The sequence below is a fragment of the Phyllobates terribilis genome, unplaced genomic scaffold (genome assembly GCF_046119375.1).
Source record: "Phyllobates terribilis strain yellow unplaced genomic scaffold, ASM4611937v1 Scaffold_4__5_contigs__length_816908805, whole genome shotgun sequence".
Classification (NCBI taxonomy): Eukaryota; Metazoa; Chordata; class Amphibia; order Anura; family Dendrobatidae; genus Phyllobates; species Phyllobates terribilis.
The window spans coordinates 72,790,445-72,814,415 of record NW_027362764.1 but is presented as its reverse complement, the minus strand read 5'-3'; the positions used below and the strand labels follow the sequence as shown (position 1 = coordinate 72,814,415).

Genomic DNA, 23,971 nt, shown 5'->3' with positions numbered 1-23,971 from the left:
ACAAGTTTAGTGGCAATAAGTTATTATGGCATCATGTTTTAATTTGCCATGTATTCCCTATCATTGCCAGTTGTATATTTATTACTATACTAGTCTGACTACTCTGTTCTTTATCTCACTTCCTGATTTCTTGGACTTGGCTGATGTCTTGGAAATCTTGACTATCTGCTGACTACGTATTTTGTTCTAATTTTGATATTGTCTCAGTCTTGTACTTATCTTTTCTTTAAATTGAACCACTGATTTACAGCTACTCCATGGACTCAATCCAGAGGTCCCTGTGGTGGAGGCCTTATTCCAGTATTGTGGTGAGAGTTGCAACACCATGGAGTCCTTGGGACTTACTAAGTCTGTGAATGCTTATTTGAGTTCAGAAAATTATTAGGCCATGCTCCCTCGTTCAAAAATGCTGCAATTTTTCAGCTGCGTTTTTTTGCAGGTGTCTGCACCAAAATATGGAATAGTAATCTGCTCTATTATTGCATTTTTGTTGTGCTTCTTTTTCTGTGTTTTCTTTCCCTTTTGATGCATTATTTTGATGTAGATTAGAAACTGTGTTTTTTATGCAGTTTTTTTAGTCCAGAAAAGCTGGGATTCTACACTCAAAAATGAAGCTGGGTTTCAGGCTCTCCAAAAAATATACTGTACAGTGCTGGCCAAAAGTATTGGCACCCCCTGCAATTCTGTCAGATAATACTCAGTTTCTTCCTGAAAATGATTGCAATCACAAATTCTTTGGTATTATTCTCTTCATTTAATTTGTCTTCAATGAAAAAAACACAAAAAGAATGGTCCAAAAGCCAAATTGGATATAATTCCACACAAAACCTAAAAAAGGGGGTGGACAAAAGTATTGGCACCGTTTGAAAAATCATGTGATGCTTCTCTAATTGGTGTAATTAACAGCACCTGTAACTTACCTGTGGCACCTAACAGGTGTTGGCAATAACTAAATCACACTTGCAGCCACTTAACATGGATTAAAGTTGACTCAACCTCTGTCCTGTGTCCTTGTGTGTACCACATTGAGCATGGAGAAAAGAAAGAAGACCAAAGAACTGTCTGAGGACTTGAGAAACCAAATTGTGAGGAAGCATGAGCAATCTCAAGGCTACAAGTCCATCTCCAAAGACCTGAATGTTCCTGTGTCTTCCGTGCGCAGTGTCATCAAGAAGTTTAAAGCCCATGGCACTGTGGCTAACCTCCCTAGATGTGGACGGAAAAGAAAAATTGACGAGAGATTTCAACGCAAGATTGTGCGGATGGTGGATAAAGAACCTTGACTAACATCCAAACAAGTTCAAGCTGCCCTGCAGGCCGAGGGTACAACAGTGTCAACCCGTACTATCCATCGGCGTCTGAATGAAAAGGGACTGTATGGTAGGATGCCCAGGAAGACCCCACTTCTTACCCCGAGACATAAAAAAGCCAGGCTGGAGTTTGCCAAAACTTACCTGAGAAAGCCTAAAACGTTTTGGAAGAATGTTCTCTGGTCAGATGAGACAAAACTAGAGCTTTTTGGGAAAAAGCATCAACATAGAGTGTACAGGAAAAAAAAGAGTCATTCAAAGAAAAGAACACGGTCCCTACAGTCAAACATGGCGGAGGTTCCCTGATGTTCTGGGGTTCCTTTGCTGCCTCTGGCACTGGACTGCTTGACCGTGTGCATGGCATTATGAAGTCTGAAGACTACCAACAAATTTTCCAGCATAATGTAGGGCCCAGTGTGAGAAAGCTGGGTCTCCCTCAGAGGTCATGGGTCTTCCAGCAGGACAATGACCCAAAACACACTTCCAAAAGCACTATAAAATGGTTTAAGAGAAAGCACTGGAGACTTCTAAGGTGGCCAGCAATGAGTCCAGACCTGAATCCCATAGAACTCCTGTGGAGAGATCTCAAAATGGCAGTTTGGAGAAGGCACCCTTCAAATATCAGGTGCCAAAGAAGAATGGTCTACAATTCCAGCAGAGCATTGTAAGAAACTCATTGATGGTTACCGGAAGCTGTTGTTCGCATTTATTTTGGCTAAAGGTTGTGCAACCAAGTATTAGGCTGAGGGTGCCAATACTTTTGTCCGGCCCTTTTTTGGAGTTTTGTGTGAAATGATCAATGATTTGATTTTAGCTTCATTCTCTTTTGTGTTTTTTCCTTGCAAGCAAATTAAATGAAGATAATAATACCAAAGAATTTGTGATTGCAATCATTTTCAGGAAGAAAGTGAGTATTATCTGACAGAATTGCAGGGGTGCCAATATTTTTGGCCAGCACTGTATATACAGCATCTTTAAATGCACAGTGGGCATGAGTTTTCATTAAATAACTTTCACTTTACTTGAAAATTTAAATGAAGCCGATTTTTTGCACAAAAAAGCACCGGAAAACACGCAGAGCTTCCGATACATCTGAACATGGCTTTAAAACACTGGATCCAAAGATGAAAAGTGAGTAAGTCCACACCAGCCAGCCATCATTGTAGCTTTCATTTAGGGTAGGTTCACACGAGCAACTAAAAAAACATTCAGAGTTTCATCCAGAAAAGTGGGACGATTTTTCTTACTCGTCACCCGTATACATTCCATTTTTACAGCAGCTATTAATTATTTACATGACCATTTACAGTTTCTTATATTACAGAATAACATTGTACCTGTAAAGACAGATGCTATACTGTGTCTCCATATGGATTTGCCAGTGAAAAAAAATCACACATCTGCTCTGCTACATTGAATAATAATGGTCCGATTGCAGTCCTTTTTTTTCACGGACTGCACTTGGACTAAAAATACGGTTGTGTGGAAGCGACAACACTCTGCCTGATCCATCGTACGAGGGATAGCATTGGTGCCCAATGAACCCATTGTCCTAAAGTTAAGTCTTTCTCACGTGATTTTTTTGCTGCTTTTTTTCTGTAGTCAAAACCCGATCTCTTGGCAGTAAAAAAAGCTGCAGTTTTGCTGTTTTTTCCGCTGCTTTTCTTGCTGTGTTTTTTCTGCATTTTTTGTTGCGTGTTTTTGCTGTGTTTTTCAGGATCCCAAAGTTCAGCTTTGCTGCCACCATCCAAGCGTGAACAATGCAAGGTGTTAGTCCATCAATGCAAGACATATGTGAATCCTGAAAACATTTTCGGAAAAAAGGGCAATTTGATCAAATTATTTAGTGGAAAAAGTTTTATGTCTGTAAAAAGCAGCTTTTAATTTGCATAAAAAAGCAGCAAAAAAACGCAGCAAAAAAACAGAACATGTGAACATAGCCTTATGGTCTATTGTGGTTTCTGTCACAGTCCATGTAGAATGCTAATGGAGGCTCCGAGCAGAGCCTAACGTTAAAGAGGTTTCCCACTACTTTTAAATTTATGGTCTATCCTCATTGGCTGGGTCCGATACCCAGCACCCTCGGCCACTTACTCGGTACTTGGCTCTGGCCACTACAAGTAGACAGCCAGCAACGCAAGTAAGTACTTCCGGCCGCCGCTGCCGCCACCGATAACACCTGATCGGCAGGAGTGCCAGGTTTCGGACCCCGGCTGATCAAACATTGATGACCTATCCTACGGATTGGTCATCAGTGTAAAAGTAGTGGACCACATCTTTAATGTGAATGTGATTTGTAGATTGCTGTGTTATATCTAAAACAATCACCGTATGAAAGCTCTTTGTGTCACCACATTTTTACATTAACTTCAATGTGAAGTTACCAGTTAATGAAGTAGTTACCATGGTGACTCTTGTATATGAGGTTGTGACCCACATATGGAGGTGGGAGAGCAGTGTGGGTCTTGAGCAATGGTGCTGCCTGCAGTCACTTTCACATATTGTCTCTGTTTTACATGGAAGAGTGGAGTCACTGTTCGGTGACTTTATCACATTTTGTACATTCTTGTTTAAGAATGTGAGCAATGTGTGTACATGGGTGATCCTGAAGTACGTGAAGACACATTGTGTCACCTTTTCCATATTAGGCCTATGAACAAATTTGCAAAGTCTAGAAGTGCTGTCCTAGCTCTAGCCAGTTTTTGTGCAGAATGTATGGGAGGGGTGTTAAATGTCAGGTTAAAAATGGATCAAGTTTAAGTTAGACCTCACTAAGACATCTGTATATATATTTTTTTTGCAGACGAGAAAGAAATGGATAGTTTTCAGTTGTGCACTGCATCTGATTTTCATCCATGATTGATCCATGTTTTGTTAAAATCAGTGTGATATCTGTTTTTTTCATATGCAAAAAATAAATAAATTTCCAAGCTTCGACCTTTTATTAAACAGGAAAAAATGGACAGCACTCGGGTGACACACAGATGGCTTTCTCTGACTCTCCCAGATTGCTTTCACTGACTCTCTCAGATTGCTTTCACTGACTCTCTCAGATTGCTTTCACTGACTCTCTCAGATTGCTTTCACTGACTCTCAAATTGCTTTCACTGGCTCTCAAATTGCTTTCACTGACAATTATTGACTCGAATGGGTGAGTCTGATCTGTGACTTGAAAGAAAAATGGACTTCTCCATCTTTTTTATATAGATGCTCAGTCTGCAAAAAAAACACAAATATGTGAACAGCCGCACATGCTATAATGTGTTCAAGATCTTCATGTGAAAAAAAGACGTCTGAATGAGGTGTTAGTCATTGATAGCTATGGAGAGCAGATGCCTTTTTCTCTTGAAAACAGTGTTATGGATCCGGGTGGTGGAACCTCTGTGCTGCGGTGCAAGGAGGGACCAGATGGGGCGTGACTAGGTATCAACTGGGACTGACCAAGGTCGCACGGCGGCTCAATCGACTCCGTGAATCAGGGAAGGACCGAGCAGAGGGACCAGGTGCTACTCTGGGCCAGTCCTTGTATGATAGCAGGTGACTCCCACGGGTCAGAAGGCAGGGACTGACCGGTACAGCGGATGAGCACAGCAGGCAGGCTGACGGGTGATCCGGGTAGACGGACTGGTAGACACCACGGGTAACTGGCAGGAGCCTCCAGGTAGGCTGGCAGGTAGGCACAGCAGGTAACTGGTACATTCTCCAGGTAGGCAGGCAAGCCTGGCCCATAGACAGACTGGCGGGATTGGACCGTAGGCAGACCGTCTGTCTGGAGAGTGTACTTGGCTGGCGGACTGGACTGGTAGTCAGGCTGGCGGACTGGACTGGTAGTCAGGCTGGCGGACTGGACTGGTAGTCAGGCTGGCGGACTGGACTGGTAGTCAGGCTGGCGGACTGGACTGGTAGTCAGGCTGGCGGACTGGACTGGTAGTCCGGCTGGCGGACTGGACTGGTAGTCAGACTAGCAGCGGGACCTGAGGGCTGAAGCAGAGTTTAGAACACAAAGCTACAACCTTGCACGGGCACCTCCATTTTGGAGGAGGTGCCTTTTATATGAGAGGTCCTCCGGCCATTGGCCAGGGACTCCTTAGGACGGCGCGTGCGGACCCTTTAAGAGGGAGGGAGCGCGCGCGTGCCCTTAGCACAGTGCTAGGGAAGCTGCGCGCGCGGGCAGCAGCTGCAGCAGGAGGGCCGGAAGACGCCGGGCCCGGAGCGCGGCGGTAAGGGGGACGGCGTCTCTGCCTGTCAGGGGGCAGAGATGCCGATGCTACAAACAGAATACAACCCATATAGGATCTCTAATGGTACTAGCTCCTGTTGCCATTTTTTTTTTTTTACTTTTTTATTTAATTCTTATGGTCTGAAGTAAATAGTAACATTCACTGGAGAAAATGTTTTTTTTGTGGCAATTGGAGGAAGAAATATTAATATTGTCTCTACAGCAACTTTGGCTGTGGCCAAGTCATAATCATAGAGAAGGAATTGCAGGAAAGCAGGGATAAGCAGTGATCAGACAGCGCAGAACCGTGTTTTAGTGGTCATGGTTGCATGTCTCCTCTTCTTGGAGCCAAGATTTAGAATTCTTTCTCATTTGGTCTGGAAGTAGTGTTGAGATACTAAACTATTGATATATTCCTTATGACCCATATATTCTAAACTCTTCATAGATAGGTCTCAGTTATCCAAACCATCTAAAAGAAAAACTTTGCTGTCCACAGTAGCCAATCACATTGGAACTTTATTTTTTTTTTAAACAGTTCTGGTAAAATAAAAGCTGGACCATGATTGGTGGCTTTGGACAACAAGGACAGCTGGTGGAATATTTAGGAGGGAAGAAACTTCCCAATCACCTGTGAGTGATATTATTGGAAGCGTTTAGGAACCGCAGCAACTCAGCCACGAAGTGGAGACCACAAAATATTTCAGAGCAGGGGGTCGAGTGCTGAGGAGCAGAGGGCAAAAAAAGTCACCAACGCTCTGCTGACTCCATAACTGTAGAGTCCAAAAAGCCTTCTCTGGTATTAACATCAGCACAATAGCCGTGCTGGGAGCTTCATGGCCAAGCAGCTTTATGCAGCCTTACATCACCAAGCAGAATACCAAGCAACGGATGAAGTGATGTAAAGCCGCCACCACTGGACTGTGGAATAGTGGAATAGTCCTATGTAGTTTCTGATCACACTTCTCTATCTGGAATCTGATGGATGACTCTGGATTTGGCAAATGCCAGGGGTATGTTGCCTTCCTGACTGCATTGTGCCGGCTGTAAAATTTGGTGGAGGAGGGATAATGCTAAGGGGTTATTTTTCAGGGGTTGACCTAGTCCCTTTAGTTCAAGAAAAAGATATCTTAATGCTTCAGTATACAAAGACATTGTAGACAATTGTAGCTTCCAACTTTGTGGGAACAGTTTGGGGAAGGCCATTTTCTGTTCCCTGTAACTGTGTCTAGTGCACTAGGTCCATAAAGGCATGGTTGGAGGAGTTTGTGGTGGAATAACATGATCTGCCGCGCAGAACCTAGACCTCAACCCCATTGAAATCTGTGAGATAGACCAGGGTGGAGATGGTGAACCCAGCCCTCTCCTCCAACATCAGTGTATGACCTCACAAATGCTCTTCTGGATGAAGAGGCAAAAATTCCCACAGACACCTCCAAAATCTTGTAGAAAGTCTTCCCAGAAGAGCGGTAGTTGTTATAGCTGCAAAGGGACCAACTCCATATTAATGTTTATGGATTTACAATGAGAGGTCATAAAAACTTCTGTAGATGTAATGTGTAGGAGTCACATTACACCTGCAGGAACTTTTATGACATCCCTATAGTTTATATACTGTATAGTATATTACGGCCTACTCTGCACACAATAAACTGACTGAAGAGAAGAAATGTGATGACCTTATATTTTAACCATTAAATAATAATAATTATTTTTATTTATATAGCGCCAACATATTCCGCAGCACTTTGCAATTAAGTAGGGACATGTACAGACAATATAAACAATACAATGTATCACATTTCAACAGTTACAGGAGGATTAAGGGCCCTGCTCACAAGCTTACAATCTATATGGAAATGGGGGGGACACAATAGGAAGAACATGGTCATCAGCCAGTATCTGTCTAAGGGCAGTTACCGTGTGGCATTTGGTGCATGGAGGATGTGGAGACAGATGAATAGGCAGGGGCAGATTAAGATTAACATTTAGGAGGGAACAGGGGAGCGTTAGGTTAGTGAGTTGAGGTGATGGGCTTGTCTAAGCAGATGTGTTTTTAAAGCGCGCTTGAAGACATGGGGGCTAGATATTAGTCGCATCGTTTGGGGCAGTGCATTCCAGAAAACTGGTGCAGCACGAGAGAAGTCTTGGAGACGAAGTTGTGAGGTTTTGATTAAGGAGGATGTCAGTCTTCGATCAGTTGCAGAACGGAGGGCATGGGAGGGACAATAGATAGAATTGAGGGATGAGATATAGGGCGGTGCAGAACTGGGGAGAGCTTTGAGGGTGAGAGATATGAATTTGTATTGTATTCTGTGGTGAATGGGTAACCAATGCAATGACTGGCACAGGGTAGAGGCGTCAGTGAAGCGGCCTGATAGAAATACGACCCTGGCTGCTGCATTCAGAATGGATTGGAGAGGAGAGAGTTTGTTTAGAGGGAGGCCAATCAGAACAGAGTTGCAGTAGTCCAGACGAGAGTGAATAAGTAAGAGTTTTTGCAGTATCAAAGGTGAGAAAAGGTCAGATTCTGGAGATGTTTTTAAGGTGCAGGTGACATGAGCGAGTGATTGTATATGGGGAATAAAGGAAAGTTGTGCGTCAAATATGACTCCAAGACAGCGAGCTTGCTGCTTGGCAGTTATGGTGGCGCCACCCAAGGAAATTGCAAAGTCAGGTATAGGTAGGTTAGTAGAGGGAGTTAGAACAAGGAGTTCAGTTTTGGAGAGATTCAGTTTCAGATAGAGAGAGGACATGATATTAGAGACAGCGGACAATCACTGGTATTTTGTAAATACATTTACAGCTACTTTATGGTAGAGACTTGTAAGATTTGTGAAAAGGAGGTGGGGGCTGCAAAAAGAGAGCGTGGACTGTAAAAAGGAGGCATGACCTGTAGAAATCCAACAAAAAAAAATTCCTACATTATTTTAGAAGTTTGGAAGTTGTTTGAGTTAACTTCTTGCATGGAAATATATTTTCCAAACAGGTCAACCTCCTGCTGCTGAGTCCTACAAAATAACAATTATTTGCATAATTTTATTTATTTATATAACAATCACATTATACAAAGAAATTTTTCTGCAATTTTTTAATTGATGCTTTAAAGATAACATGTCATCGGAATTTATATCCCAAACTAATGGCATGTAGGTAAAGGTGCTTTAATGCTGAGTAAACCCTCACCTTTCTGGTAGAAATCTATTTTGTGGTTTTAGGGAAATCCATAGTTGAAATTGTATATTGTATGCTAAGGAGTCAAAAGTGCAGTGGGAGGGGCAGTGCACCTACAGCTCTCCTGCCTCTCTTCTTATTCCCCACCCACTGCCTGCCTCCTGTCTCTGACTGATAGGTCACTCATCTTTCAGTCACCTGTCAGTCTCTGTAGACTCTGTCTGGCCTGTGATCTGGCATTGTCCATTTTTTTAAGCGTGCATAAAAGCACAGTTGGCCACAGTTTTTGCACCTCTGAAAAAAAGGAAACTGCTGAAAAGAGTCCAGATGGAGTCCAAAGTAACACTGCTGCCTCATTAAGTGAATGGACCTATTGGGGTTTTCATCTGAATCATGTCATTCAGAGATTTAGATGCAAACCCTGATGTAAGTGCTCAGCGTAGAGCACAGGATAAATGTGATCCAAAATGTTATGTAAAATATTGCCAATAAAAGCTTCAACTCAATCCACAAAAAAGCAAGTCTGTCACTCAGGTTCGTCATCCTTCTTTTCCGAGCCCTGCCATGTGCCCAAACGATAGTTTTCCAGCACATATGGGTTATCGGTGTATTCAGGAGAATTGTATGGTCCATTTTTACCTGTTATCCTTGTGAAAATGAAAAATCTAGGGCAAAACCAACATTTTTGTTGGAAAAATGTATTTTTTCATTTTCATGGCTCAATGTTATAAAATTCTGTGAAGCACCTATGGGTTCAAGGTGATCACAACACCTCTAGATAATTTCCTTGAGGGGTGTAGTTTCCAAAATGCAGTCACTTGTGGGGGGTTTCCATTGTTGAGCCACATCACTGTCTCTGCAAATGCGACATATTGATATTGCGGCTATTGATTCCAGCCAATTTTGTGTTCCAAAACTCAAATGGTGCTCCTTCACTTCCAAGCTCTGCTGTGCGCCCAAACAGTAGTTTTCCACCACATATGGGGTATCAGCGTACTCTGGAGAAATTGAACAACAAATTGTGTGGTCTATTTTCTCCTGTTATCCTTGTGAAAATGCTAAATTTTGGGCTAAATCAACATTTTTGTGGAAAAAAAGCAAAATTTTAATTTTTACCTTCCACAGTGCTTTAATTCCTGTGAAGATTCTGAAGGGTCATTAAACTTCTTGAATGTGGTTTTGAGTACTTTGAGGGGTGCAGTTTTTAAAATGGTGTCACTTTTGGGTATTTTCTGTCATATAGGCCCCTCAAAGTCACTTCAAATGTGATGTGGTTCCTAAAAAAATTGGTTTTGTAAATTTTGCTGGAAAATTGAGAAATTAACCCTTCTAACTTCCTTACAAAAAAAAATTATGCTTCAGAAATGATGCTGATATAAAGTAGACATATGTTAAAAATTATTTCTTAACTATGTTGTGTGATATAACTCTCTGGTTTAAGGGCTTAAAAATTAAAATTTGAAAATTGTAAAATTTTCCCAATTTTTCCAAAATTTTCACCAAAATTCCGACATTTTCTCAAATAAACGCAAAAAATATTGGCCTAAATTTACCTCTAACATTAAGTACAATGTGTTGTCTCAGAATCACTGGGATACATTGAAACTTTCTGGAGTTGATTATCATATAAAGTGACACTGGGCAGAATTGAAAAATTTGGTCTTTTCAGGAAGGTGAAAACAGGATCGGGGGTGAAAGTTTTTGTAAAATCTTCCTAAAAGTAATCTGGCTGAGCGAGGCTGTGATTGGTAATGCCAGATGCATTGCACGGTGAGGGTGAAGGGTATACACCATACTGATGCCACCCTATGTATTGTGAATATTTATGTACTAAAACAGCAATTGATGTATTTTTAGACTATTTTTGAAGAGCTTTTGTTATTCTCATTTCTGAAATAGCTGACATTCTGGTTTAATACATTGTTACCGAATCCAATTATATTTAGAAATGCGAGTTTCCTTTCAAGAACAAATGGGGAGAAGCAAGAACAGAATATCCATGAACTATTGCTTCCTATGGGTGTCACCTATTTTTGTCGTAAACTGCACGTTAATCCGGTTTTGATATTGTTTGGTTTTTCACGTGTGAAGTTCATACAGGGGTGGGGTTTTCAGTGTCAGGGTTTATTTCTTACCATACCAGTATCTAAGCACTTACATTCCATTCATTCCAACACGACTGTAAAAAACGAAAACTTTTGTCTTCTGAAACTCCATTCTGAATGGAAGCCACGGCGCTTATCTGAACAAAGCTTACAAAAATGTAAATGTGGAGCGTATTTGCATAGAAATGTATAAAAGCCGCTCCAGATTATGATGTCATAGAATTAGGTGTAAACCCTGCAATGTTTTCATCTGCTGGGTTTAACCGTTCTAGCAAAGTGGATGAGAATTCATACCCACTTCGAGTTGCACTAAATCTGTGGTTTTTTTTTTTAATGCTTTTTTTCCCCCATAGACTTCTATGGGAAGCCTCAAAAAAATGCATGCAAAATCGTATTTGTGTTTTTAAAGGGAACCTGTCTTGCACAAAAATGCTGTTTACCTAAAGATATAGGGTTAATCTGCATGTAAATAGCAATAAAATGCTGTCTGGCTGCTTTACTGAAAGTTCAGCTAATAGGAAATTAACCCCTTAAGGACCGGGCGATTTTTGCACTTTCGTTTTTTTTCCTCTCCTTATTCCAAGAGCCATAATTTTTTTATTTTAACATCGAGGATTCGTTTTTTGCAGGGTGAGTTGTGCTTTTGAATGACACTTATGCATTTTATCATGTAATGCACTGGAAAGCAGGAAAAAAAATTCCAAGTGTGTTGAAATTGCAAAAACAGTGCAATTCCACAATTGTTATTTTGATCATTTACCATGTTCAGTATATGGTAAAACTGAGCTGGCATTGTGATTCTCCAGGTCAGTATGCATACGTAGATACCAAAGATGTATAGTTTTTTTTTTTCAAGTGGTGAATTTTTTTTTTAGAAATTTGTAAAATTTTTGCATGTGTTGCCATTTTCCAAGATTCATGCGTTTTTATTTTTCAGGATCTGGGGTTGGGTGAGGGCTTGTTTTTTGAGCTCTGAGCTGATGTTTTTATTGATACCATTTTGGGCTAGATACGATGTTTTGATCGCCTCTTATTGCATTTTATTGCAATGTTGCGGCGGCCAAAAATACTCAGTAATTCTGGCATTTCAATTTCTTTTCCTCATTACACCATTTAACTATCGGATTAATTTACTTTATATTATGATAGATCAGACTTTTATGAAAGCAGCGATACCAGATTTGTGTATATATATTTTTTAATTGTTTTATTTTTAATGATAAAAAAGAGAGGTTCTTTGAACTTTTGTGTTTTGTATTTTTTTCATATCTTCAAAAACATTTTTCACTTTTTACTGTATTTAATAGTCCCCTTAGGAGATTTGAAGCTGCGATCATCCGATCACTTGTGCTATACATAGCAGTGCTTCAGCCCTGCCATGTATAACAAAAATCACAATCTCCTATGAACGCAGGCCACAGGCTGACTTTCACAGGAGAATTGTGAGTATAAGCACGGAGGTCTTCAGCAGACCCCCAGCTGTGTTGGCAACCCATCGGCACCCCACTATCTCGTCACGAGTGCGCTGATGGGTGCGTGGAATGGCGCGTGTTAAATGCTGATATGAGAGATTGACAGCGGCATTTAACATGTTAACTTTTCTCCACCCACAGCTGTTAGAGGCAGATGATGGTTGAATAATTCAGCCATCATCTGCTAGGAAAGATGCAGGCTCAGCTAGTGAGCCTGTATCAAATTCAGGGACCCGACATATGACGTAACATTGTTTTGTTGCAATTCTGTTGTATTTCTGTAACCAAATACGAACAGAAAAATGCATGAAAAAGTGCAGCAAATATTCACGGATTTTAGATGCAGAAATGTTGTAGATGTCAGTTTAGCTGTCCTGGAAGTTGGCGATCACATGATCGCTGGGACCGGAGGAGGAAGTGCTCTCAGTGCTTCCTAAACAGTATATACAGCTGTCATAAAGTGCTGTGTATACAGTGATCTGGAAGGCAGAAATGGTAATAAACCACCTCTGCCTTCTCATTTGGGAGTTCGGTCATCTCTGACAGCCGTCTCCCCCTCCTGCAGCTACATAATCTCCGTTCTAAACAGTCATTACAGAGTAATAAACGGACCACCCCAATATTTTTAATTCATTGGATGGTCCACAAGTGGGGGGTATGTCACAGAACTACAGTACAGACCAAAAGTTTGGACACACCTTCTCATTTAAAGATTTTTCTGTATTTTCATGACTATGAAAATGTACTTTCACAATGAAGGCATCAAAACTATGAATTAACACATGTGGAATTATATACTTAACAAAAAAGTGTGAAACAACTGAAAATATGTCTTATATTCTAGGTTCTTCAAAGTAGCCACCTTTTGCTTTGATGACTGCTTTGCACAATCTTGGCATTCTCTTGATAAGCTTCAAGAGGTAGTCACCGGAAATAGTTTTCACTTCACAGGTGTGCCCTGTCAGGTTTAATAAGTGGGATTTCTTGCCTTATAAATGGAGTTGGGACCATCAGTTATGTTGTGCAGAAGTCTGGTGGATACACAGCTGATAGTCCTACTGAATAGACTGTTAGCTGCTTTTTCCTTGCCATAATACAAATTCTAAGTAAAGAAAAACGAGTGGCCATCATTACTTTAAGAAATGAAGGTCAGTCAGTGCGAAAAATTGGGAAAACTTTGAAAGTGTCCCCAAGTGCAGTTGCAAAAACCATCAAGCGCTACAAAGAAACTGGCTCACATGAGGACCGCCCGAGGAAAGGAAGACCAGGAGTCACCTCTGCTTCTGAGGATAAGTTTATCCGAGTCCCCAGCCTCAGAAATCGCAGGTTAACAGCAGCTCAGATTAGAGACCAGGTCAATGCCACACAGAGTTCTAGCCGCAGACACATCTCTTCAACAACTGTTAAGAGGAGACTTTGTGCAGCAGGCCTTCATGGTAAAATAGCTGCTAGGAAACCACTGCTAAGGACAGGCAACAAGCAGAAGAGACAAGTTTGGGCTAAAGAACACAAGGAATGGACATTAGACCAGTGGAAATCTGTGCTTTGGTCTGATGAGTCCAAATTTGAGATCTTTGGTTCCAACCACCGTGTCTTTGTGCGATGCCGAAAAGGTGAACGGATGGACTCTACATGCCTGGTTCCCACCGTGAAGCATGGAGGAGGAGGTGTGATGGTGTGGAGGAGCTTTGCTGGTGACACTGTTGGGGATTTATTCAAAATTGAAGGCATACTGAACCAGCATGGCTACCACAGCATCTTGCAGCGGCATGCTATTCCATCCGGTTTGCGTTTAGTTGCACCATCATTTATTTTTCAACAGGACAATGACCCCAAACACACCTCCAGGCTGTGTAAGGGCTATTTGACCAAGAAGGAGAGTGATGGGGTGCTACGCCAGATGACCTGGCCTCCACAGTCACCAGACCTGAACCCAATCGAGATGGTTTGGGGTGAGCTGGACCGCAGAGTGAAGGCAAAAGGGCCAACAAGTGCTAAGCATCTCTGGGAACTCCTTCAAGATTGTTGGAAGACCATTTCCGGTGACTACCTCTTGAAGCTCATCAAGAGAATGCCAAGAGTGTGCAAAGCAGTCATCAAAGCAAAAGGTGGCTACTTTGAAGAACCTAGAATATAAGACATATTTTCAGTTGTTTCACACTTTTTTGTTAAGTATATAATTCCACATGTGTTAATTCATAGTTTTGATGCCTTCAGTGTGAATGTACAATTTTCATAGTCATGAAAATACAGAAAAATCTTTAAATGAGAAGGTGTGTCCAAACTTTTGGTCTGTACTGTATGTGACCTTTGCTTGTACATTATGACCTCACAAATGTAGCAATACGTTAGTAGCTGATGATTATGATATCATAACATTAGGTGGCCTTTGCTTGAACATCATGACATCACATGCCATAGTATGTGACAATGCTCTGAATGTTATGACATATATGAACAGCTGATGATTATGATGTCATATACTTCTCCCTTGATTTTATGACATCACATACTGTATGTAAAAGTGTACATAGTAAGCAGCTGACAATTGTGATGTCATATACTTGTCCCTGGATTTTATGACATCACATATGTAAAAGTGCACACACTAAGCAGCTGACGATTGTGATGTCATAGAATTACTTCACCTTTGCTTGAATGTCATGCCATTGCATATGTAACACTATAAACTGTTGATTATGATGTCACTGGATATGATCTCTATCTGAATGTTATGACATCACAGATGTAACAGTCTGGAGTCCTCTGATGATTGTGATATCACAAAGTTATACGTGGAAAGTTACATTGCATGCGTAACTGTGTGTAAGCAGCTGATGATTATGATGTCATAGTGTCTGAACTCTTCCGGGATGTTATGTAACAATATGATTGTGATGTCACAGAACTATGTGACCTTTGTCTGGACACGATGACATCACAGCATGATTATTACAAGTACTTCATAGCAGGAATAATGCTACAGATTGTGTCATTCATGAATTCCGTGAAACTAAATGGAATTGAGTCTAGTGACATCATGTACAGAGAATAATAATAAGGAAACCTGTACACAGTATACATTGGAAATTGGAATACATTTCATGGTGAATCTGTGTTTATAAACAACAGCCAATCTGAGAAAGCAAAGCCGCAGTGTAAAGCAGGGTGGTGATTGAATGTGGATTTCAGATTACTTGTGTTTACCAAAGGACAATGCAGCAAAGTGCAGTCACTGTTCATATACAGATGTAGCAATGTCGGTGCAATGCAATATTAACGTGTCTACTGCCAGTGATTCATACAGTAAAATATATTGAAGCAGAAGGAATACACATTACTGGTGTTACTGAATTAATACAACCCTTTTTTATCCTTAGTGTCATTGACAAATTAGAGCCGGATGCCTTTGCTCATGCCCGACCTTGCAGCTATGGAGCAGGCGGCACTGCGTGATGTGGTGATGCTTGGCCATAGCGCAGGAGATCAGCTGCGGCTGTCACTTCTCATCAGATGCGATATCTGGCCATCTGTGTCATGAAAACACAGAATAAACCAAAATATCCCCTCCTGGTAGCCTGCTGCTTGGCCGAGTCCCAGACATCAAATAGCATATGTCTGAGGATCTCCCATATGTCACAGCTCACTATTAGAATGTAAGCTCTTCTGGACAGCACACTCAGTCTTAGAACATATCCATACGGTGTAATTATCGCAATTTAATGCACTGAATTTGGGTTTCCATTGCAAATGCAGCCAGGCAAGCATTGTGCAATCAATGGGGCCTCAAGGGGGGATTGTTTAACCACCATTGCTGTGGGTTGTCCCAAATATGACCGCTCACATTCTGGGCTCATAAAATGTTCAGCTATAGAATAAGGAAACTTCAAAAAAGTATCAGTTTTATCGGTGAATGTGTATATAAAACATGTACTACATTTCATGTTTTTTTCTTGGCACTATATGGAGTAATATTTGCCCTATATGTTGTATTAGTATCAGTCTTTATTTACGCACTGTGTGACTATTTTGGTTATACTGCCTTGCAGAATTTAGGTAACGTACGGTGGTATTATTTGGGCACGGTTAGGTGGTATCATTTATCCAAAATGCAACTTATAAACTGGGCACTGTAAGGCTTTATTATTTAATCACTGTGTGACTATTATTATTTATACACTACCTTAAGAATTAAGGTAATGTACGGTTGTATTATTTGGGCACCATTAGGTGGTATCATTTATCCAATATGCAACATATAATCTGGGCACTATAAGGCTTAATTATTTACACAGTTTGTTACTGTATTATTTATACATTGCCTCAATGTATTTAGGTGATTTATGGTTGTATTGGATGCTATATTATGGCAATGTTTATTTGGCACTGGATGGCGCTATTATCTCAGCACACATAGAATTGGTTTTGACAGTATTACCACTCTGACATTGATATTCAGGTATTGTATAGCAGTGTTATGCACTGTAGGGGAAGAATGTATCCGTCGTATAATGTGTGTAATGTAAAGCAATATTTGCATACATTTTTTTTAGATAAAGCAGATCTTTTACTAGATTGCACATTACAACTGCATCCATTACTAAATGGATCATATGGACTTGATGAGGCTTTTGCACTTACTTTGAAAATCCATGTCAGAATGGTTCCATAATTAAGAGGAACATTTTAGGATTCAAGCTATAGAGTGAAATAGCTCATGAGTCCAAATGTATTCAGTCCAGGCTGACTGACAGCTACAGCTTGTACTGAGCAGTGGGAGATCTTAGCAGTGAGGAGGGACACTGAGGAGCTGTTAATTAGCCTAAAGCGTTAGCGATCGAAAATAAACTTTCGAAAAGGAATATACAGCCATTCTGATATGGATTAACAAGGTAAGTACACCAGTCTCATCAGATCTTTTTATTAATGTCTGCAGTTTATCTTGCCATAAGTGGGGATGGATCTGATTTAAACAAAAACAGCGTGTTGCACATTGGTTTGCACTCAGCGCCAGGAGGTAACACAACGTGCAATTTATGTCGAAAACAAATTGTTAGTTTGGGGAGAAAAACATTTTAGATTAAGTATCAATATTATTATTTTTTTCCAGCATCAAAACTATTTTTTTTCAGTGAGGCACTTAATAATACTAGATTCACATAGCCCATTTATAATTATGGCTCCTGCATATGAGAATGAGTAAGAAGATTGTACAAAGCGCATCACTCAGAGGGGATATTAGTCATTGCATATGAGATTCCTAGAAGAACAGCCTGAAATTCATGTAAATTGCAGGACGGCATGCAGACATCTGTGTATAACCTGGAGAACGACAATGGAAGGTTTATATCGTTCATTTATTAAAGGGAACTTGCAAGCTGACTCTTACCTTTCTTCCAAGCTTTTACTGTCTTGGAAGTGGGAGATTAGGAAGTAGCAGTACACAATACATGTGTGATATAGCATTGACCATTTCTTCTTTTTTTTTTTATAGACACTATCCCAAACAGTCCTTTACCACTGTGGCAGATACGCCAGAAAACCTCCGACTGAAACAACAGAGCGAAATTCAGAGTCAGGTAACTGAATATACACAGTCCATAGCCTCGGAAGGAGAGAGTGCTTTATAGAGTCTCGATCACAAGATCTCATGACTGCTGTTCTCTTACCTGCTCGATGCTGGGAGGCTCGGACTGGCCCCCAGGAGAACAGAGGAATCCTCCGGTGGGCTACCACCCACTTATATGAGCAGTACTTGGCACAATATACTTAATTCACCATATACAGGCAAAGACAATATCTTATTCATTTAACAATCCACCCAGTTTATTGCTATGTTATATTTGCTTGTAGCTGAAAAGTGGGGCCATGGAATTGATGTTACTGGTGGGCCCTTGGCAGCCCAGTCCGACACTGCTATCTGGGCTAAAGATTGTAAATCCTAGGCACAAATTCAGTTCTTTCACCTGGTCTTGGGTTACGGGGTCTGCATTTTGTCATAATTAGTGTTGAGCATTCCGATACCGCGAATATCGGCCGATACCCGATATTACAGTATCGGAATTCCGATACTTAATTCCGATACTTTTACAATATCGAATACCGGAATCGGAAGTTCCCATAATGCCTGCGCTCTGCAGTGTCTGTGAAGGATGACAAGTTGGATGGCAGCGCGATCCAGCCTGTCATCAGAATGCCATCCCAGCGGGGGAGAATTCTCCTGATTGTTTAAAAGCCGGCGCGCGGTAAAAAGCCGCCGGCTTTTAAACAATCACACAGCCCCATACTGCTTCTCCGCAGCCTCCCACCCCGATCCTCCGCTCCCCTCGCCACCTCCAATCCCAATCGTAAATTAGGACCGGGCGGGGAGCGCAGCACCAAGGAGCGAAGGACCCGGGCGGGGAAGCCGGCAGTGAAAAGACTTCACCGCCGGCTTTCCCGTTCTGTGCTGCGCTTTCCCGCCGGTTATTTCAAATGAACAGCTGAGGTATCAGGTGATGCCGATCAGCTGTTCATTTGAAGTCACCGCGGTGCCCTCAGAGGGTTCATGTGAGTTCATGCTTGACTGCATTGTATGAACTCACATGAACTTTCCCACGGCCGCACAGGTCAGCCTCACCTCCCAGACCATCAGACCGGTCATGATTAGTGTGTGTGCGGGTGTGTGTGCAGGGTGTGTGTGCGGGGTGTGTGTGCGATGTTTGTGCGGGTGTGCGCGGTGTCTGTGCGTGCAGGCAGACATAGGCCGATGTGACACTACTACTCCCATCGGCCTATGTCTGTCCCCCGTCCACTCGTGCCAGCAGGATCAGCTCGATGGGAGCAGTAGTTCCCATCAGCCTGATCCTGCTATTTAAATTGCCCTACTGTGCCCCAATAAATTTTAAATACATGTCATTGGTGGCCAGTGGTTACCTACAATAAATTAGTTCATACATTACCTGTCCCCGCCGATCGCCACCTAAAATAAAGTAAAAAATAAAAAAATACACCTATACTCACCTAGACACCTAATTCCCCAAAGCCATCGATCTCCTGTAATAAAATATAAAATAATAAACCACAACCTTATCCTTACCCCTCCGTAGTAGTCCACGAGTGTCCCACGATGATCTCCAGTTCAGAGCAGCCACATAGAATGTGACCGCTCTGAACCGCTGCCGCCGCTAGAATGACGGGGCCGTAAGGGTTCACCGGAGTTCAGGCAGCGCTGCTCCGGTTTGCTCCTTTACGGCCCTGCTGTATCGTGAGAAATTCCCACGGTACAGCAGTGCCGTAAAGGAGGTCTCCGGAGCTGCGCTGACTGAATGCACTCCGGTGACCTCAGTCAGTGGCTCCCGCTGCCGGGAGCGGACGTGTTCCCGGCAGTGTGAGCTTACAGCAGCCATGCACAGCTGTCACCATCTCCAGATGTGACAGCTGTGCATGGGAGATCAGGGCAGGAACGTGGACAGGTAACTATTATTTTTAGTAAACTAAGAATTAAATAAAATGGTGTGTTTTATTTCAAATAAATTATTTTTTTCTGGGTGTAGTGTGTTTTTTCTTTTTAACACTTTGTAGGTTAGTAATGGGGGTTTCTTATAGACGCCCATCATTACTAACCTGGGCTTCATGGCAGCTGGCGCTGACATGAACCCCACCACTATTACCCCCTGCCACCGCACCAGGGCAGCGTGGAAGAGCGAGGCTAAGTGCCAGAATTGGCGCATCCTATGGATGCGCCATTTCTGGGGCGGCTGACTGCTGGTGTTTCTAGCCTGGGAGGGGGCCATTATTCATGGCACCCTTCCTGGGCTATTAATATCAGCCCCCAGCTGTCTGCCTAGCCTTTGCTAGCTATTAAAATAGGGGGGACCCCACGTCATTTTTTTTGGGGGGGTCCCCCATTTTAATAGCTAGTAAAGGCTAGGTATTCAGCTGGGGGCTGATATTAGTAGCCTGGGAAGCTCCATGGGTTTTACCCCCTTCCCAGGCTTCAAACATCTGCCCCAGCCGTCTGCTTAACCTCCGCTAGAGACTAAAATTATGGGGGATCCCACGCCATTTTTTTTTTAAATAAATCCTTTATTTTAACACTAAATGACATTTGAGGAGTTAATAAAGATGCAGTCCCTAAATTATTATTTATTTTTTAATTAATTTTTCCCAAAACTTTTGACGTGGGCTTCGCCATATTTTTGTATGCCAGCCAGGTACAGCATCCAGCTTCTATGAACGTGCCATTTTCCGTGGCGGCTGCGGACTGCAATTTTCAGCGGGGGGGGGGGGGGGGGGGGGCATAAAGCTTGGGTCTCCCTGTGCTGCAGATTCCATCCCCCAGCTGCCTAGTTGTACCTGGCTGGACACAAAAATAGGGAGAAGCTCCACGTTTTGTTTTTTTTTTAATTATTTCATGAAATTCATGGAATAATTAAGAAAAAAAGGGCTTCCCTATATTGTTGTGTCCAACCAGGTACAAATAGGCAGCTGGTGGTTGGGGGCAGCCCGTTCCTGCCTGCTGTACCTGGCTGGACACAAATATAGTGCAAAGCCCCACGTCAATTTTTTTTTAATTATTTCAGGAAATTCATGAAATAATTAAAAAAAATTATGTGGGGCTTCGCCCTATATTTGTGTCCAGTCAGGTACAGCAGGCAGGAACGGGCTGCCCCCAACCACCAGCTGCCTATTTGTACCTAGCCGGACACAACAATATAGGGAAGCCCTTTTTTTCTTAATTATTCCATGAATTTCATGAAATAATTAAAAAAAAAAATACGTGGGGCTTCGCCCTATTTTTGTGTCCAGCCAGGTACAACAAGGCAGCTGGGGGCTGGAATCCGCAGCGCAGGGAGGCCCAAGCTTTCTGGGCCCCACCCGCTGCAAATTGCAGTCCGCAGCCGCCCCGGAAAATGGCACGTTCATAGAAGCGCCATCTTCTGGCGCTGTACCCAACTCATCCAGGGCCCTGGTGCGGTGGCTCACTGGGTAATAAAGGGGTTAAGGCCAGCTTGGCATTATCAGCTGGCCCTAAGCCCGAAATTCTTGGGGTCACGCCAATATTAGACATGACCGCCATGAATTTCTAGTAAAGTATTTAAAAAAAACACAACACCCAGAATAAAGTCCTTTAATTGAAATAAACACACAATTCTTTATTGTTCTAAATTAAACCATACTTACAGTCACGCCCATTCCAGCTGAAGCCAACGATCTCCTTCAATAAAAGAAAAATAATAAAGCAACCTCATCCTTACCTTTCCATGGTTCCCACGACAGCTTCAGCTCTGCTACATCGAGATGACAGGCTGGACTGCAGCAGAACGCTGCCATCCAGCCTGTCATCCCGCAGACACTGAGAAGCGCAGGCATGCTTGCGCTCCTCAGTGTCTGGCTGTGACGGCATCCAGATGAGCCGAGGTCATGTCCAATGAACTCAGCTCACCTCATGCACGTCACTGACAGCGTGGGAGAATTCTCCTGCACTCAGCGCTTCAGCGTGAGACTTCTCCCACGCTGTCAGTGACATACATGAGGTGAGGTCATGTCCAATGAACTCAGCTCACCTCATGCACGTCACTGACAGCGTGGGAAAATTCTCCTGCACTCAGCACTTCAGCGTGAGAATTTTCCCACGCTGTCAGTGACGTGCATGAGGTGCGCCGAGTTCATTGGACATGACCTCGGCTCATCTGGATGCCGTCACAGCCAGACACTGAGGAGCGCAAGCATGCCTGCGCTTCTCAGTGTCTGCGGGATGACAGGCTGGATGGCAGCGTTCTGCTGCGGTCCAGCCAGTCATCTCGATGTAGCAGAGCTGAAGCTGTCGTGGGAGCCATCGAAAGGTAAGGATGATGTTGCTTTATTATTTTACTTTTATTGCAGGAGATCGTTGGCTTCAGCTGGAATGGGCGTGATGGTAAGTATGGTTTAATTTAGAACAATAAAGAATTGTGTGTTTATTTCAATTAAAGGACTTTTTTTCTGGGTGTTTGTGTTTTTTTTAAATACTTTACTAGAAATTCATGGTGGTCATGTCTAATATTGGCGTGACCCCATGAATTTCGGGCTTAGGGCCAGCTGATAATGCCAAGCTGGCCTTAACCCCTTTATTACCCAGTGAGCCACCGCACCAGGGCCCTGGATGAGTTGGGTACAGCGCCAGAAGATGGCGCTTCTATGAACGCGCCATTTTCCGGGGCGGCTGCGGACTGCAATTTGCAGCGGGTGGGGCCCAGAAAGCTTGGGCCTCCCTGCGCTGCAGATTCCAGCCCCCAGCTGCCTAGTTGTATCTGGCTGGACACAAAAACAGGGCGAAGCTCCACGTATTTTTTTTTTAAATTCATGAAATTCATGGAATAATTAAGAAAAAAAGGCCTTCCCTATATTGTTGTGTCCGGCCAGGTACAAATAGGCAGCTGGTGGTTGGGGGCAGCCCGTTCCTGCCTGCTGTACCTGACTGGACACAAATATAGGGCGAAGCCCCACATCAATTTTTTTTAATTATTTCATGAATTTCCTGAAATGATTTAAAAAAAATTGACGTGGGGCTTCGCACTATATTTGTGTCCAGCCAGGTACAGCAGGCAGGAACGGGCTGCCCCCAACCACCAGCTGCCTATTTGTACCTAGCCGGACACAACAATATAGGGAAGCCCTTTTTTTCTTAATTATTTCATGAATTTCATGAAATAATTAAAAAAAAAAATACGTGAAGCTTCTCCCTATTTTTGTGTCCAGCCAGGTACAACTATGCAGCTGGGGGATGGAATCTGCAGCGCAGGGAGGCCCAAGCTTTCTGCCCCCCCCCCGCTGAAAATTGCAGTCCGCAGCCACCCCGGAAAATGACGCGTTCATAGAAGCTGGATGCTGTACCTGGCTGGCATACAAAAATATAGCAAAGCCCACGTCAAAAGTTTTGGGAAAAATTAATTAAAAAATAAATAATAATTTAGGGACTGCATCTTTATTAACTCCTCAAATGTCATTTAGTGTTAAAATAAAGGATTTATTTTAAAAAAAATTGATGTGGGGCTTTGCCCTATTTTTGTGCCCAGCCAGGTACAACTAGGCAGCTGGGGGCTGGAATACGCAGCGCAGGGAGACCCAAGCTTTCTGGGCCACCCCCGCTGCAAATTGCAGTCCGCAGCCGCCCCAGAAAATGGCGCGTTCATAGAAGCGCCATCTTCTGGCGCTGTACCCAACTCATCCAGGGCCCTGGTGCGGTGGCTCACTGGGTAATAAAGGGGTTAAGGCCAGCTTGGCATTATCAGCTGGCCCTAAGCCCGAAATTCATGGGGTCACGCCAATATTAGACATGACCACCATGAATTTCTAGTAAAGTATTTAAAAAAACACAACACCCAGAAAAAAGTCCTTTAATTGAAATAAACGCACAATTCTTTATTGTTCTAAATTAAACCATACTTACCGTCACGCCCTTTCCAGCTGAAGGCAACGATCTCCTGCAATAAAAGTAAAATAATAAAGCAACCTCATCCTTACCTTTCCATGGATCCCACGACAGCTTCAGCTCTGCTACATCGAGATGACAGGCTGGACCGCAGCAGAACGCTGCCATTCAGCCTGTCATCCCGCAGACACTGAGAAGCGCAGGCATACTTCCACTCCTCAGTGTCTGGCTGTGACGGCATAAAGATGAGCCGAGGTCATGTCCAATGAACTCAGCTCACCTCATGCACGTCACTG

At 42.7% G+C, this 23,971-nt stretch overlaps 1 protein-coding gene across 1 annotated transcript in view; it reads left to right on the top strand.

Moving 5' to 3' along the window:
• Positions 1-23,971, top strand: part of NEBL (nebulette) — a 292,333-nt gene that overhangs the window by 106,885 nt on the left and 161,477 nt on the right. The window contains exon 3 of the mRNA XM_073677485.1: positions 17,775-17,859. Coding sequence (XP_073533586.1) covers positions 17,775-17,859 — 85 coding nt within the window. The remainder of the gene's footprint in view (positions 1-17,774; positions 17,860-23,971) is intronic.